Source organism: Stylophora pistillata, chromosome 9 (genome assembly GCF_964205215.1).
Source record: "Stylophora pistillata chromosome 9, jaStyPist1.2, whole genome shotgun sequence".
In the NCBI taxonomy this organism is placed as follows: Eukaryota; Metazoa; Cnidaria; class Anthozoa; order Scleractinia; family Pocilloporidae; genus Stylophora; species Stylophora pistillata.
In genome coordinates this window covers 30,045,562-30,061,960 of record NC_142527.1, presented here as the reverse complement: position 1 = coordinate 30,061,960, position 16,399 = coordinate 30,045,562, and the positions used below count along the sequence as shown (strand labels likewise).

At 37.6% G+C, this 16,399-nt stretch overlaps 1 protein-coding gene across 1 annotated transcript in view; it reads right to left on the bottom strand.

Moving 5' to 3' along the window:
• Positions 1-14,293, bottom strand: part of LOC111332830 (serine--tRNA ligase, cytoplasmic) — a 15,566-nt gene extending 1,273 nt beyond the window's left edge. The window contains exons 1-9 of the mRNA XM_022938289.2: positions 14,006-14,293; positions 13,848-13,918; positions 12,810-12,893; positions 4,716-4,874; positions 3,231-3,371; positions 2,639-2,794; positions 2,112-2,324; positions 390-519; positions 160-317 (exon numbers count right to left, since the gene is read on the bottom strand). Coding sequence (XP_022794024.1) covers positions 160-317; positions 390-519; positions 2,112-2,324; positions 2,639-2,794; positions 3,231-3,371; positions 4,716-4,874; positions 12,810-12,893; positions 13,848-13,918; positions 14,006-14,231 — 1,338 coding nt within the window. The 5' untranslated portion in view covers positions 14,232-14,293. The remainder of the gene's footprint in view (positions 1-159; positions 318-389; positions 520-2,111; positions 2,325-2,638; positions 2,795-3,230; positions 3,372-4,715; positions 4,875-12,809; positions 12,894-13,847; positions 13,919-14,005) is intronic.
• Between the last annotated feature and the right edge of the window lie 2,106 nt (positions 14,294-16,399).

Here is a 16,399-nt window from a genome sequence, read left to right as displayed (position 1 = left end):
ATTCCCTTCGCCGATTTGGATCCTTCAAAATAATTCAAGCATAGAGTATTATCATTGGATCTGGCGAACCACAGCCGCTGCTTTACCGGTGCATTTGAACACTAAGGAGTGTTCCTCAAAGTCACGGACAAGAATTCTGACCGTATGCTGTTTGTTTACCTGCGCTCCCATTTTCTTCGTCTGTCCAAAACGAACTTGTAATCTTCTTGCTTGGTAATCCGTGCAGTTTGAGCAGGAAACTAATTCACGGAACGCACCACTGCCTGGAAACCACGCTTCCAGATCGTACTTCATGGCGGCAGCATTGTTAAGTTCACCTACAGTGGTAAAAACAACAGATCAGATCGGGTACAAACTAATTAAACACAAAAACTAAAGGTTTTACCCACCAGAAACAATATTAACAATTCTGTAAGGAATTCCTAGAGCTTGATTAAATTCCTCAGCACTGGCAATCATCTCATCAAAGAGTTTCCAGGAAACACCATCATGAGGAGAACAGATAACAAATTGTTCCACCTGACACAAAACAATACAATTCCATCAAAAACAAACTTAAATAACACTTTGCTACGAAAGAGGAGGACTTTTTAGACTTTGATTAGTCTAATACTGCCTTAGTGTTTGAAGAACCTCTGATCAGTGTCGTTTACATTGAACAAGACGATATAATCTTTTTCTGGATTGAAAACCGGTGACTACAAGAAGTGGAGGAAACTTTCAGTTCCTATGAGTGCATATGCTGCCGTCCGTTACAGAATGATTGGTTGGCACAGACAAATTGATAATGCCAAGCTCATAAAAGTTGTATTGACTTTTGAATGTTTTAAAACGAATTCCATTTTTATCTTTAAACATTACATCCGTTAAAAGTTCGAAATTTTCTCATACATTGTGTGAAAAGATCGTTTGCCATATTCATAAACTCGACAAAATTCCTAGATTTACACTGATCGAAAAAAAAAATACAAACAATTCTTTTTGCTTCCCTCCATTCGCAATGACTCTAGTGGTTAGCATGCTGGGGTTAGGGTTCAAGCTCTAACAGCAGTTTCATTACAGAGTGGGAAAATGCACTTTTGTATTCTTATTTGCAAAATCCTGGATTCTTGGAACACTGCAAAACAAGCAGACAATAACTCCGACCTGTTCCCTGGACGATATTCTGTTCTTTGAAGGAAATATATTTTATTAGACGTTTTGTTGTGTAGTATCGCTGATTATTATCCAACTACACCTAGACGAGTACAAATATCACGCGGTATTTGTACTCGTCTATTGTAGAGTACCAGTTAAACAGGTTTTCTCGCATCGCGCAAGCGAAGAAGTAGATTGTAGTTAGTAGTAGTAGTAGTAGTAGTAGTGAACTTTATTTGTGTCGTGAAAACCTAGCGCATAGCACTAATTGGGGACTCGTTGTGCCGTATCTTGACAAGCCCGTAAGGCCCGTAAGGCTCGTCAAAATACGGCACAACTCGTAAAAATACTCAGCGATACTACACAACAAAACGTTTAATAAGTTATTTATTATCCAACATGCCAAACTGTTATTTCAGTGCGGGCTAATTTCGCGGGTATTTATTTACGGGGAGTGCGTGACCGAAGTATGCGAAGCGGAACAGAATTGGCGCGTTGTCGTGTTGCTGTTTCTTTTTTCTTCAATAAATGAAGAAATTTTCAGGTCGTCTAGCTGTTTTTCTTCGTTCGATTTATCTTATAAACTTGGATCTATATTTGCCAGCCATTCTGACTCTTCGTCGTCGGAAATATGATTCAAATTGTCCGCCATTTTTTTTTCGTAACTACAATTCAATTCTTCGCTTGTGCTATGGGAGAAAACCTGTTTAACCAGTACTCTACAGAACCAATACCGCGTGATATTTGTACTCGACGAAGATCTACGAAGTGTAGTTGGATAATAAAGTGTTTAATTCAAAGTTTTTCGTAATGCATATTCTTTTGCACAGATTTTTCTGCCTTACAATTTTACACTGTTGTTTTGAAAGGCTTCAGACTGGAGGCCAACTTACTTTTCACAAGATTTTAAACCAGAGAACACCCTTTGCCGGCATATGTAGATAATCGCGATTGTTTCTCTGGATCAAATTTACCTTTTCAAACTGATGTACCCTAAAAATACCACGAGTGTCCCTCCCATGAGCACCTGCTTCTTGTCTGAAGCACGAAGAGAATCCAGCATATTTCTTGGGAAGTTCATTTGCAGCCATCCATTCACCGCGATGAAATGCAGCAATTGGCTGTTCACTTGTAGCAATTAGGTATCTTTCTTCATAACCTGTTTCATCAGCACCCTTACCGATAACCTAAAAGAATAATTTCCTTCCCTTAAATAAAGAAACTCACCGGTCATAGAATTGTAACAGTACATTACACTATGAGATTTAATCCTGAAACCGAGCATAACAAATTATCATCAACTGGGAAGTGTAAGTTTGTATCATTCTGCAAGAATAGTAGAGAGTTCATCTTAGACAAAGGGAGATAAAACAAGAAACCCTTTCAGCCCTCTTGGGTGACAGGATGACTATTCATTTTAAAGTACTCAATATTCAACTGCTCAGCCAGCATTCTTTCTCTAACAAAAAATGTACATAACAGAGTAAATTGCATTACCGACCTTATACAGCTCTTCATCAAACTGACTTAATTGAGCTACTTCTTGCATAGCTTCCTTCCTCATGAAAAAAGGTGTGTAGAGTGGAATAAAACCCTTCTTGTACAGCATTCGTGTTGCCAACTGAATGAGGGCTTGCTCTAGGAATACAAGAGGTCCCTGAAAGATATTATAAAATACATTCACTTTGGATTCTAGAGGCAAGGATGCATACAACTTTCAAATACTATTTAACATTCTATTTACATTCCAAGCATAGAAAAACATACAGACAAAACAAAAATACACTGTCTATGCTGTACATGTGTTTTACATGGGGAGCCATGTGAAAGGGTGATAAATTTAGCAGCACACTGCACAAGTTCACAGTAATAATCCTGTGGAATGCAAGCACAGCATAAAGGAGATACATTTTCAGCACAAAACATATAAAAAATGACTTTCTTTGAAGTAAATACCTGTGGTTAAAAACTTGTTATTTTCTCCTACTTTTTGCAAGTTTGTTATATAGTTAAATAGGAAAAATCTTTAATAAAGGTTATGTGCTTTTATAACAGTGTAGGGAATGTTATGTTTGTGGAAGGATCATATCAACCTTCAGAAAATAGCCTCTGCTGCCTGCCACAGATGCACCCCTCTCAGTGTCCACTCCATCCACCATGTAGGCCAGATCCACATGAGAGTATTTCTTTCTAATAGAACTGTCACCCCATGTTCTTTCAACCTTGTTGTCATCCTGAACAAAAACAATGACTAAATAATAAAAAGAGTACAAATATGTACAAAAAAGAAAAGGGAAAGTTTTACCTGAAATAATTGACAGAGGAGTTACTGCTGTCTAACAGCAAAACAAAAAAACACATACCAAGTCCTTTAGCATTTTTTTTAAGTGAAAGAGCCAACATATTATGGCTTAAAGTCTATCTACATGTACATAAAAATATCTACAGCAATGATATCACATTTGTTGCCAGAAATATACACCTAAGACCCTATGGAGATAATGTTATTGGCTACTTTTCAAGTGACTGCCCAACCATCTTATAACTTTCATACTAAACGAAGAACTATCATTACTCTCTAAACGGCTAAATAACAAGACTCAAGCTATAATGGTATTTTTTAGGTCCTCTCACCATAACTCTCCCTTTCATTAAATGAAAGTTCCATTGAAATAAAGGACAAGCTGAAGCTGCTTGGTGTCAATTAAATATCATATGCTACTCATATTAAAAAAAATCTAAGTAAAAAAGTAAAATCTATCCAAAGGCTAGTACTATCAGGAGAATTTGCAACTTTATTGATAGTTATGCTGCTATGAGAATATTTTAAGCCTGCAATCCTCCTCATTTTGATTGTTTGCCTATTTTTGTAGGGTTATCCAAAACATTTTGTGATAAAATGGGAAAAGCTTATCATCATAAGCGGAGAAGGCTGTATTTGTTTTCCAAATCCATTGACTATACTAATTTATTGAGTCAACTAAGTCTCGATACTATTAAGGAGAGGCAGCTGTTTCAATCTTTAGTTCACATATTTAGGGCTTCCATTAAGAGGTTCCCACCTATTATTGTAACCATAAACATTGTAAGTGGATCATGTTTAAACCAGTCTGCCCCTAGATCTTGTTTTCAGCATTGTACCTTTTCTTACATTAATAGTAGGCTTTGGAATAGTCTCCAACAAGAAGTAAGAGATGCTAGTGGTATTTCAAATTTTAGAAGTAAATTCAAGAAATTTAAATTAGATGACATAAATTGTAAGTGCACCTTAAGTGCATTTTCCTTCTCTTGAGTTTTTTCACCATCCAGCAGGAATATTGGAGACAAAGTTCAAGTTTAAACTCTGTTTCATTGCCTGATGTCTTTAGTCTGCAATCTCAACCTATACTGGTGCTCCATGGCAAGAAAATGTTTGCTCAAATGTGCTCTGTAACGCACTGTCACATAACAAATTTGATACCTATATTCTTGATAGATATTCTCACATAACACCCTGGTTTCCAACTCAGTGCCAAAAATCCATATCATATGACTGTACTTACAATTTAAAAGGTCCATTTAACATTACATTTATGTACCTCATCATTACTAATAGGAACTGACTCATGCAAAAGATTGCCAACTTCAAATAACTTCTCATTCCTTAGTTGTTCCACTTTAACAACCTCCTCATTGCATTTGGCTATATTTTCATCAATAAGTGTCCGCACACCCTTGATCTGGGTAACTGTTAGACCCTGTAGAACAAAACACAATTAATGGTTAAATTTTCAAAGTTTAATCCTTATCTTTCTTACATGGCTCCCTGGGCAGACATAAGGCAAATTATAATAGAACCCTACTCACTCAAAATCCAATGGGAAACAAAAAAAGGGTAGAGTAAGCATAGGTTAGAGTCATCAGGATTGGTGGTGAATTTCAATTACCCTGTTAATTCTGTTAACAATTAATTAGGAATCAGTTTTTTCCATCCTTGTACAATCAACAGTCATTTCCATAATTTGTTTTAAAAAAAGCTTCTCTATAGGAATGTTTAGTTTGGAAAGTTTACCTAAATATATTATGTTTTCATAAATTTTCACCATTAAAGATTGACATACCTCAATCAACTGTTGTTGTACATTGACAACAACAACAACAACAATAAACTTTATTCATTAATTCACAAATTATAATTTCATGTTAGTTTCCACCCACATATAGAAGAGCTTAATCAAAGTAGGGGAAGAGGCACACAAGTTTATAGAGAGAGGAAAAGATGAAAAATATTTTACAAACAATACCAGCTGTCACAAAATGAAATTATGGTATCAGTTAAAAATATTATTAAGATACAGAAATGGCAACATGAATTACACAGAAAATAAAAGTCAAGTCGTATTTCAGAGCTATCTAAATTTTAGTTAATTGGTGCATAATTTCGGGGATATCAAGGTAGTCATCAAATATCAATAAAACTGCAGAGGGTTTATTCCTTAACTTTTTCCGGAAGGTGGATTTTGGCAATTTTCTCATATCTGAGGGTAGAGAATTCTGAATTGGTCCAGATTTTTGGACCAATTCTTAGAAAAGAACAATGCATTTTTTCAAGCCTTGAGTGTTTGGTATAAAAATTATCATTAACAGAAGATCGGGTAGAATATGAGTGCACCTCAGAGATTCTTGTACATGCTTGCTTAATAATTTCAAGAGCATGATTGTTAGCAATGTCCCACATGATATTACAAAGACGATCAAAGTAAATAAAGGAAAGGGGAAAGACATTCAATTTTAGGAAAAGTGGAACAGCATGTTGCTTATAGTCCTTAAAGTAAATCAGGTGTAGAGCTCGCTTTTGAATTAAAAGTAACTTAATTAAATAAGATTTGGGTGCAGAGCCCTGAGCACAGATGCCATAATAAAGATACGGACTAACAAGGGCTTGATAGATATTTAAAAGGGAATGTAATGGAATAGTATGTCTAAGCCTTGCAAGAATTCCCACAGTTCTACTGATCTTAAACAGATTAGTTCAATATGGCTTTTCCAGGAAAGTTCATAATCAATCAGAACACCAAGATATTTGACAAAATCTTTCTTTTCCAAGGTACATGATGCGTTTTGAGCTGGATCGTAAACTTTGATGGAGGGATTAATAATGGTAATTGAACTAAGTGGAGTGCAATTTGGGCTGAAATCATATGCGTGATTTCAAAATCGAACGAGTGCGCAGCGCGAGTTTGATTTGAAATCACAAGTATGATTTCGACCAAAATTGCACGACACAAGGTTCAATTACAACTTTATTACATCCATTTTGAAATCGCCCAAATACAGAACTTGGTCAATTCAAATATTTTATTGATGCAGTACTGAGCCAGTTTTTAAATAAAAAGCGGAAATGGAAACGCATTTACATCTTATTTTGTATGCAAAACAGAAAGACTTTGACATCATGTGTCAAAAACTCAGTCAAGTGTATCAAAAGAAAGACAAGTTTCATTCAAGAAATTCAAGAAGTCCTCAATAACTCAGAAAAATAGTGAAGCGTTAAAGTTCAATCCTCGTCGTCTGACTCGATGATGTAAGCCCTTCATTTCTTCTGTGGTTGGGGTGGAGAATTCTGGCTGTCTCTGGAGAAGAAATTGAAGGTGCAGCCTGTGTAATTCTGTGATGGAACGGGAGCAGCACAACTGAACGCTTCCATGCGGTACTGCGGAGACTGCAATGGAAAACGTGGTTGAAATCCTGAAAATTCAGCTGGCTGAAAACCAGGATTGGAACCCTTGGCCTGATACATTTGGCCTTGTTGTTGGACATGATAAATAGGAACCAGAGGTGTTCGTTTATGTTGGACTGCAATCTCTTGATTTGAGGCTTGATTTGCAGTGTTTTGGCGGGTGACTTTGTTTGCTTGATTTTCGTTTGACACCTCTTTATATCCACTGATAATGTGAGACAGTTCTTTCCTGTGATTCTCGTCTATTTCATCGTAGTCTAACGAAGATTCATGTGCATGGCCTGTTATTTCACAGATGATATTGCGTAATTGACCTGATTTCTTCAGTTTTGATACCAATGTTTTCCTCATGCTGTCGTTCGTCAGCTTCTTACTCGTCCTGAGACAGGAGGCCATAGATTTCATTAAATTGCCGATGATGTTTTTTGTCCCATTCGAACTTTGGTATACCAAACATCTGCTGATAGAGTGGCCCTGTGTTCTTCATTCCTTCGGATCGCTTGGACAACCAAAGCTTGAATAGCCGCACTGGATTGCTTTTTCCACCATCGGTACTGAACATTGCTTGTGGTGTTGTTCTTCGCCTGATGGTGAGACCACCTCTGCATGTTTTAGTGGGACCTTCTCTGAACTCAACAACTTCAGTTCCATCTTCTTGCTGTCTTATAATTACGTCTTCCACATACGCATCGTAGTGTTCTTGGTGACCACGAAATCCCAGTTGTTCCGTCAAATTTTTAAAGTTGACATTGGTCAAGGCCTTTCCATTAAAATCACCCAACTGACCTTTTTCCCACAGGGCTGACTCTTCTTCAGATGTGATTGGCTGAGCTTTGTTGGGTCTCTTTCCCTTTCCTTGTTGACGCAGGGAAATTGCTTTCGCATAGAGGATTTCTCATGAGGAGTGAAACTCGCTCGATTGCACGATGCTGAATGGATAGTTCTTCTCCTTTAGATATCTTTCTATGGCACTCTGCATGATTTTAAGGATTCTGGCTCGTAATCATCTCTGTCTTTTTTCTTACTTCGGCGTAAAACTTACTCAGGACTTTGTCAAGTTCTTCAGGTGCCATTGTTTCGATTGAGACATATTCAAGATGGCGGCATTGACACCAGCTTCTGAAAACATTCATCCGTTGTTTTGTGGAATGGGATGTACTTTTATTGGAAGTGACAGACTTAAGCTCGTGTATTTCATCGCTTGAAATGATGGGAAATCTTGCAACATCCAACTCTTGTAGTGGCTTTTGTTTTTCTTCGTTTGTTGTTGACTCGGTGGACTCGGGATCGTGCGGATTTTGAGCTTGAGAAGGTACAAAATCGTCAAAATATTCACCAAAATGTAGACAAAAAGTCCCTGGCATGTTGATGTTCAGCCTGAAGAATCTCATTGTCATCATTCAAAAACTGGATGATATTAAACTCATCCATTTTTGGGGGGAAAAATAAGAGTTTTGGAAACAAAAGTTGCAAAATTTGCCAGATGATACTCTTTGTTTTTAATTTTCCTGCAATTCGATTGGTCACTTTAAACAAGCCTTGAAATCTGATTGGTTGTTTGTTTTAATTGTAAATTCCTCATTGGCTGGAAAAAAGATGCAATTTAGAGCAAAAAATGGTGCAATTTGGGAATAAATTGCACCAATTAGAGCCAATCAGATTACAGGGACCACCAGTGATTTCAAAATGGATGTAATAATATGTTAAACATTTCTGCCTGGGATTGAAAAGCATGTAGTTGGTTTTTTTTAAAATTAAGGGTTAGCTTGTTAGCTAGAAGCCAGTCACTGATATTACATGGTTCAGAATTAACTACCTGTTCAAGGTTATGAAGATTCTGGTTTACATAAATGATACTTGTATCATCAGCAAATAATTAGAAGGAAAAGTGCTTTGAAGAATTAGCTATATCATTCACATACAATAAGAATAAAAGTGGGCCCAGCACAGAGCCCTGTGGAACGCCACACAGAGTTGTTTCACTATCAGAGATGTAAGAGCCATTTGCAGTGCTTTGTTTCCTTTGAGTTAAATAAGAACGGAACCAGTCATTAAAGGTGCCTCTGAAGCCATAAAAATCAAGTTTTTGAAGAAGTATAGAGTGATCAACGGTATCAAAGGCTTTTTTCAAATCAATGAAGAGTCCACAGGTGAATTTACCACTATTCATGTAACTCTGAATTGTGTAAACAATATCCAGAATTGCATGTTGAGTATTATGACCACCCTGAAAGCCATATTGGGAGTTAGTTAAGATGTCATATTTATTTATGAATTTGTTTAGTCTTTGATACATTAACTTTTCAAATATTCTATTGAAAATAGGCAACAGAGAAAATAGGTCTGTAGTTGCTGACACAGGAGAACAGAGAAATAGGTCTGTAGTTGCTGACACAGGAGAACAGAGAAATAGGTCTGTAGTTGCTGACACAGGAGAACAGAGAAATAGGTCTGTAGTTGCTGTCACAGGAGAACAGAGAAATAGGTCTGTAGTTGCTGACATAGGACTCACCCTTATCTTTATAAACTGGCACAATCTTGGATGACAGATAAATTGTAAATGTTAGCCAGTAGCTAGCTAACATTTGACATTTACTGACCAACTTAAAGTTAGAGTTATCAGGGTAAATTTGGGCAAACAGAAAGTAAAAACATAGGCGTGCTACGCATGCAGGAGTTATTTTTTTGGATACGTAGGTTGAAATGGGACACTATATAACTGATGCTGGTGCCTGAATAATTTTTGGAAAAATAAACTGCATTGGTACAACGCTTAATTTGAACTTGTCACGCAACGCTATCTCTCTCTCCAACATTGCATGACGAGACTAACAGACAACCTGCTCATAGGTTAAAATTGTCCTAATTTGAACTTGTCACGCAACGCTATCTCTCTCTCCAACATTGCATGACGAGACTAACAGACAACCTGCTCATAGGTTAAAATTGTGCTTATTGCCGTTCCTTTGTCAGAGACAAAGTCCTAGTTATTATTCTGACCATCAAGGGCCAGAATCAGAAATTCTGTTTGGTTTTTCCTGTGCAAGAAAACGCACAATAGCGTGCAGTTTTTAATCAGCGTAAAGTAATGTGGTGGCATATCCAGGGAACAAGGTTGAGTTTTGGCATCGAGTGTCAGTCAGATTTGAAGTACTGGCCGCGCATCAACGATGAGCTTGTTACAGTTTATACTCATCTTTCGAGTGAACTTAAATATATTTATTTAAAGTACAAACCTAATACTGTGAATCACTACTATTGGTAACGTACTAATGAAAACAACAACCCTCCGGAAGAGTAATACAACCATTTTATGTAAACGTTGGCGATTGAAACCATCCGACCATCCGTAAATTAATATTGCGAACCAAACAATTGTACTTTTCTCACCAAAAAATAAAAAACTTGTGGAAGTCACTGCCACATACCTTTAATTTCAATCAGTCAAAAAACTTAAGGTTTATAAAATGCCTTCTGTGATATATCGTTCCGAGGCAAAAAAACTTGAAAGGTTTGTTATTAGATGTAAGCAAGAGAAATCCTTGTAAATAAAGTCATTGTGTTCAAATACAACTTTTTATTGAGTGATCCCGCCTTTCCTTCGGCGATTTTAGTAATTCCAAATTGTCCTGGATGGCATCAACTTGTACCGAAGTCTTAGTCTCCATAACTCTCCATGTTAACAAACCATGAAAAGCACTCGACAATGACTTTGCTAATACAGCAAAGCCCTCAATTCGAACCAATTCAATTCAATCCGCTGATCCACAAATCCGGCCCAAATATAGGCTCCGTGTAGCTTCTTGTTCAGTAACAGATGGTTGCCTCAAAATACTCTTCCATATAATTTTGCAGTGGAAAGGTCTATTTTATCTCTTACAGCCTCTGGACAAAGATATTTTCGGGTCTCCATTCTTCGAACAAGTGAAAGAAGATTGAACCAAGAGAAAGTATCATTCTTCAAAGGATAATAAGGTGGGCTACTTGATTGGTTGTTGCCTATCTGGACTTTGCCCTTTGCGTGCAAAATACGTGATAAAATGCAGGTTGTTTACAGGAAATTGACACGCAATGGGGTAAAGTCCAGGTTAGCTATAAGCGGATTTTATTGGTAGAAAATGTCTAAGCACGTGAGAGTTGCGTGGAAAATTAACCGACCGTACCAATCTGTCCCTTGTGAAATATTTTTCATTGAGGTAGATTTATGTGCGTTGTTTACTGGAAAATGGCATTTCATCTAAAAAAATCTAATCCATACTGGCGAGTAAAAAGTAACACGCAATTGTAACGGGAAAGTATCGTTTAAACAATATTTAATTCATGGAGGACTTTTAGAAGCAAAGAAACGGATATGTAACATGGCAGTCGACGCAGAAAGTAAATGTAACTTGGTGGTCATTTCAACCGCTGTTAAAAGAACAACCATATGGCAAAAAAAAGATTATCAATCAAATATGATTTACGAAAATATCTTGCGCAAGATTTACCAGAGTCAGTAAAACTAGCCTTTCCGAAACAACATGCTATAGCGCTAAATTCGTGTTAGGCCTCCAGCTGACGGTGTATGCGTCGTAAGTGAAGGAGCGGTACACAAAACATGCACGTTTTAACTCGCTAATCGGTAGAAAAAGTTCCCTGACGACCTTTCAAATCCATACAGATCATAGCGATAAAATCCTCACGAAGGACATGAGCCATTGCACTGAATAGATGATCTTACAACTCTTGTAGATGTCATCTTACCTCGTTCGTTAAGCGAAATTCAAAATTGGAATCGCTGATTAACTGCTCCTATCAACATCTGAAGTAATATTTGATTCAAAATTTTTCTCATGTTCCACTCAGTCTCCTTCAGAAGGAAGAATAAGCATAGTCGTACAACGATCACAACTCCACCACTTTCCCAACACGACTGATACATTTCCTTAATTCGCGAACCGCTCTCTCCGACTTAAGCGATGATTCGCTGAAATTGGAAGACCTGTCACACCACAAATTAAGAAGAACGCTCTGATTGGCGCGACAGCGAAAAATACAACAATCTGATTGGTTTGTGATACACCAAAAAATTGGGCCAATCACATTGCGTTGAGATACACCAAAAAAAAGATGCGCCAATCAGATTGCTTAGAGATACACCAAATTGCGCTGATCAGATTACACTACACCACAATACACCAATCTATACGCTAACATATAGTTATTTTTTTTAAAAAAATAACTCAATTACTCCAAGTTAAAGGGGAGTTTGAGTTAACTGAGTTCCAGTTAGCTTATATAAAAGAATGGAAAAATTAGGCCAGATCAAAGATAAAACATATCTTGTTTAAAGTTAACAGTGGATTTGAGTCAACCAGTTCACCAGGCCCCACTATAAAAAAAAGATTTGACCACACCTTCTGTTCCATAAAAAGGTAAAAATGAATCTTAGCCTCTAATAAGCTGACCATTTAGACCAGCTTGTTTCCAAAGATCATCGAGAAAATTAGACCCTTCAAGTTATAATTATAATTGGTTATATCAACTAACTTGAAATTGTAAATTGGCCACCGTAATGAATAAAAAAGCTGACATTTTAAGCGTTAGCCCTTCATCAGAGCGAATGGAGGAATGGTGGGTTGTATGTGGTTTTATATGCAGAAAGCAGAGCTACACCATTGGTGAGAACATGGCAACAAGAAAAACACGAATAAATTAGTGGAATGAAAAGCGTTCGTTAATACCTGTCGGCTTACAATTTCAACTTAGCTGATATAACCGACTATCTTGTCACCCCACCGATGCAGCACCACAGTTTCTTTAGAAACTTTCAGCCTTTATTCAAGTTATAATTACTTTTAAATATCATCAGATATTATTTCTCGGGAACCTTTATGGACATTTTAAGTAAGGGATCAAGCCAAGACTCAGGGATATCGTTACCCACTGTGAAGAGCTAACTATGAAAGTTTACCTCTAACATGTCCGGGGTAATTACTTCCAATGCATCCACTATACTTTGAGGTAGCTCATTACTGTCACCAACAGGTTCTTTTCGCTAGAAACAATATTGTCATCATTTTGATCACCACATGTTGAAAGTATTCATTCAGCTTAAGGTAGAGCAAATTTTTCATAAATGTTTACAATATTAGTAAAACTTCATGATATGTATGTTCTTTATATCTTCAATAAGCATTAAAGAGGGGGGCTTTTGGATTTTCAGTTTTGCAGTATTGACTGTTTTTAGGATCGGTTCTTCGGTTTTTGGGCCAAAAAGGTTCGGATTTTCAGTTTTGATGTTCAGAGTGGTTTATGGATTTAACATGTTCTTGCATTCGGTTTTCACGAAAACTCTGATGCGGTTGTCATTTTTTCCTTTTTGACCCCTATAAAGATGAAAATGTAGCAGTTTTTTCAGGTTTGCATGCGGTTTTCGGTTTTGCTGCCTTTTTTCGTCAGTTTTCGGTTTTGGAGGGTTTTTTCTCTGGTTTTGCAGTTTCCCAGAGGCGCCAATGTCCCCCCCCCCCCATTATAATAGTTGATTGGCATTTAAGACAACAAGATTGAGGTGAAACGTTCTTTTCACATCTTCACATACAATTGCTCTTTGGTGCAGCTCCCTCTCCTTTAATTTGTTCAAGGTTGGATACAAGAAAAGAAAGTTAAACTGTAATAAATAGGACATTGCTTAGGAGAGGTAAATTAGTAACAAATTGATGAAGAGTGTAATCAACTCAACAACAATATCAACCATTGGTAGTCTCTTCATCTCTTTGCAGCTGTTTGTTATTTGCTGGAGTAAACAACATACTTAGATGTAAGTTTGCGGTAAGAAAACTGTTTCGCATCTGCCTGTACTTTTGTTTGCAATTGGTTAAGTTGGTGGGATATTAGAGAGGTTTGAAGACAGACTCGTAAACAAACAAAATACCGACATTACACGTGTACGTGGAAACTGATAAATAAGCTGAACTTGTCCTGCAGTGAAATTTCTCCCGAATAAGTTTACCTTCATCTTTTCGCCGATCTGCTTGCTGCATAAATTCTTGAGTTTATTCCAGTTATCGGCAGAGAATCGTACTATTTAAAAATAAAATTGTAATTTTAGGTTTCCGTTCGTGAATTACAGTCTGAAATGAATAATGAATACATCGAGTTATAACTTACATTTCCTCCATTTTGCATCCGCCTCAACTACCTGATCTACCAATGTGGTGTCCTTATACCGCTTGCTCTGATTTTCCCGAATTTTTTCTGGGTTACCTCCTTTGTCAGCCCTGTAAAAATCTAGATCCAGAACCATTTTGGGAAAAGAATCAGAAGAATACCTAGGATACGTTGAGATTGTCACAAAAAACTTCAGCTGATGCAATCTTCGAATAACGATCCTCATGCTCGAGAATTACTGGCAGCGTAAAGCCTGGGTCCCATATTACCTAAATCGACGCATCCTGTAAAAGTGCTCCCGTAAGGATCAGCAAGTCACGATTAGGCAATAAAACATACATTCAATAGTAACAAGAACTTGAAATTTTAAAGCAAGTGCTGGCGATGGGAAAATGGTTGGGGATACGAAGAAATTCACATTAGGTTAAATAATTCCAAAATACTTTGTTTTATAGCCTGATAGTGGATTTTGTATGGGGGAAAATTGGGCAATTCTTTATTTTCTTCTACTAAATGCCGCGTGCACATCCGTACTCTTTTCGCTCCACAGAACGCCAGAATGTTACTTGGCACGCTCTTGGCAAAAGTAACCACTTGTTTTGAACAGTCCAGGACATACATTTCAGCGTGCGTATTGGGAAGAAAGGGGAAGAAAAGGAATACGACCCTTGTAGCAGGAAGGGTGGAACGATGGAACGGTAGATTGGCGGAAAATGATCCCAACTCCTAAAACATGGAGCGGCGGAAAATGGCCCCAAATCCTAAAACACGGAACGGATGTCAGGGCATGTTGCGCGAATTTTGTACATAGACACTCAAGCGCTTGGCTCATTCATCCCTTCCACGATAACGCGGGTGACCAAAATTAAGTGTTGTCAATTTTTTTTCTTTTGCTGAGTGGTAGGAATAATGATGAACTATTATACATGAAAGATAGCTGCGTTTTCGCGTTGTAAACCTGTTTGGTTACCTTTTTTATGCTAAATTTGCCATGAGTTTTAGTCGCGACATAAAGAGTCACACAGCATGTGAAAACTAACTTGACATACCACATTACAATAAACGATGGTAACATACGTTTGCTGGTGACGTCTGCGTTGATTTAATGAAACAAAAATATCTCAAACGCTTGTAGATGTGAGAACATTACAGGCACGTTTTCAGGCGTCTCAAAATATAACAACGTTCAGCCCCAGCTCCAAACTTTGACTAGCGTGAGAGCAAGCCCTCGTTACGAGCGTTTCTTCATCCGCGAATAAGTTTTGGGCCTTGAGTAACACTAGGTGAAGAGAGGTTTTGCAGGGAGTCACGCCCGTGGGAATTTCACATGGCGTGAAAAGACCAAAGAAATTTAGCAAAACAAAGCCGTTAAGAAGAATTTGAAGAATTTCTTCGCGACTAGGTGTCCAAAACACCACCATCCTACTATTAAATTTACGGCTTACATATCAGCGAAAGAAATATATTTTGTGGACGAAAAAGAGGCTATTTCACTAATTCGTCTTGTTTGCTGTCTTTTAAAGGGCAATAATGCTAGCTGGAGACCAGTATACTGGCAGGCTTTATATCACTGTGGACCATCCCAAGGTCATGCAAATGTGCAAGTCGCCGTTTCGAGGGCGATCTTTTCTTGAAGTGGAAGTGTCTACAAAATTCGCGCAACATGCCCTGACATCCGTTCCGTGTTTTATAATTTGGGGCCATTTTCCACCGCTCCATGTTTTAGGAGTTGGGATCATTTTCCGCCAATCTACCGTTCCACCGTTCCACCGTTCATGCGTGGCCGGGCTAGTTTCCAGGTGACGACGAAGGACAGCGTGTTTGCGTTAAAGGTTTGAATGTATGACTTGAAGGTTGCGTGTTTGAAATGGAGGGTATCATGTTTGCATTGAATAATTGAATGTTTGGAAAAGGAGTTCGAATATTTGAAGTGATGAACAGGGTTACCAAATTAAACAACTGGATGTCTCCATAGTCGAACAGCAGATCTGACCTGAGAGATTAAGCGTTGGAATGGAAGAATTGCCGGTTTGAAATGAAGAGTAGAGTGTTTGATTGTTTCAAAATGAAGGATTGCGTGTTTCTGTAGACAAAAAGACTGTTTGAACTGGCAAATAGTGTATTTGAATTGACGAGTAGCAGGTTTGCGGTAAAGAATTGCATATTGGAATAGAAGGATAGCATTTTTACTTGCGAAACTGACTATTTTGAATTGCGAGATTGAAAATTTGAAATGCACAAAGCATGTTTGAATTAGACGACTGAATGTTTGGGTAGTAGAAAAACATTTTTAAAAGACCTTAAAACGAAGGACTGCACGTTTGATAGAAAAACAGCATGACTGAATCGAAGAAATATTGCTTTGAATTGAAGCAATGGATGTTTCAGTAAACA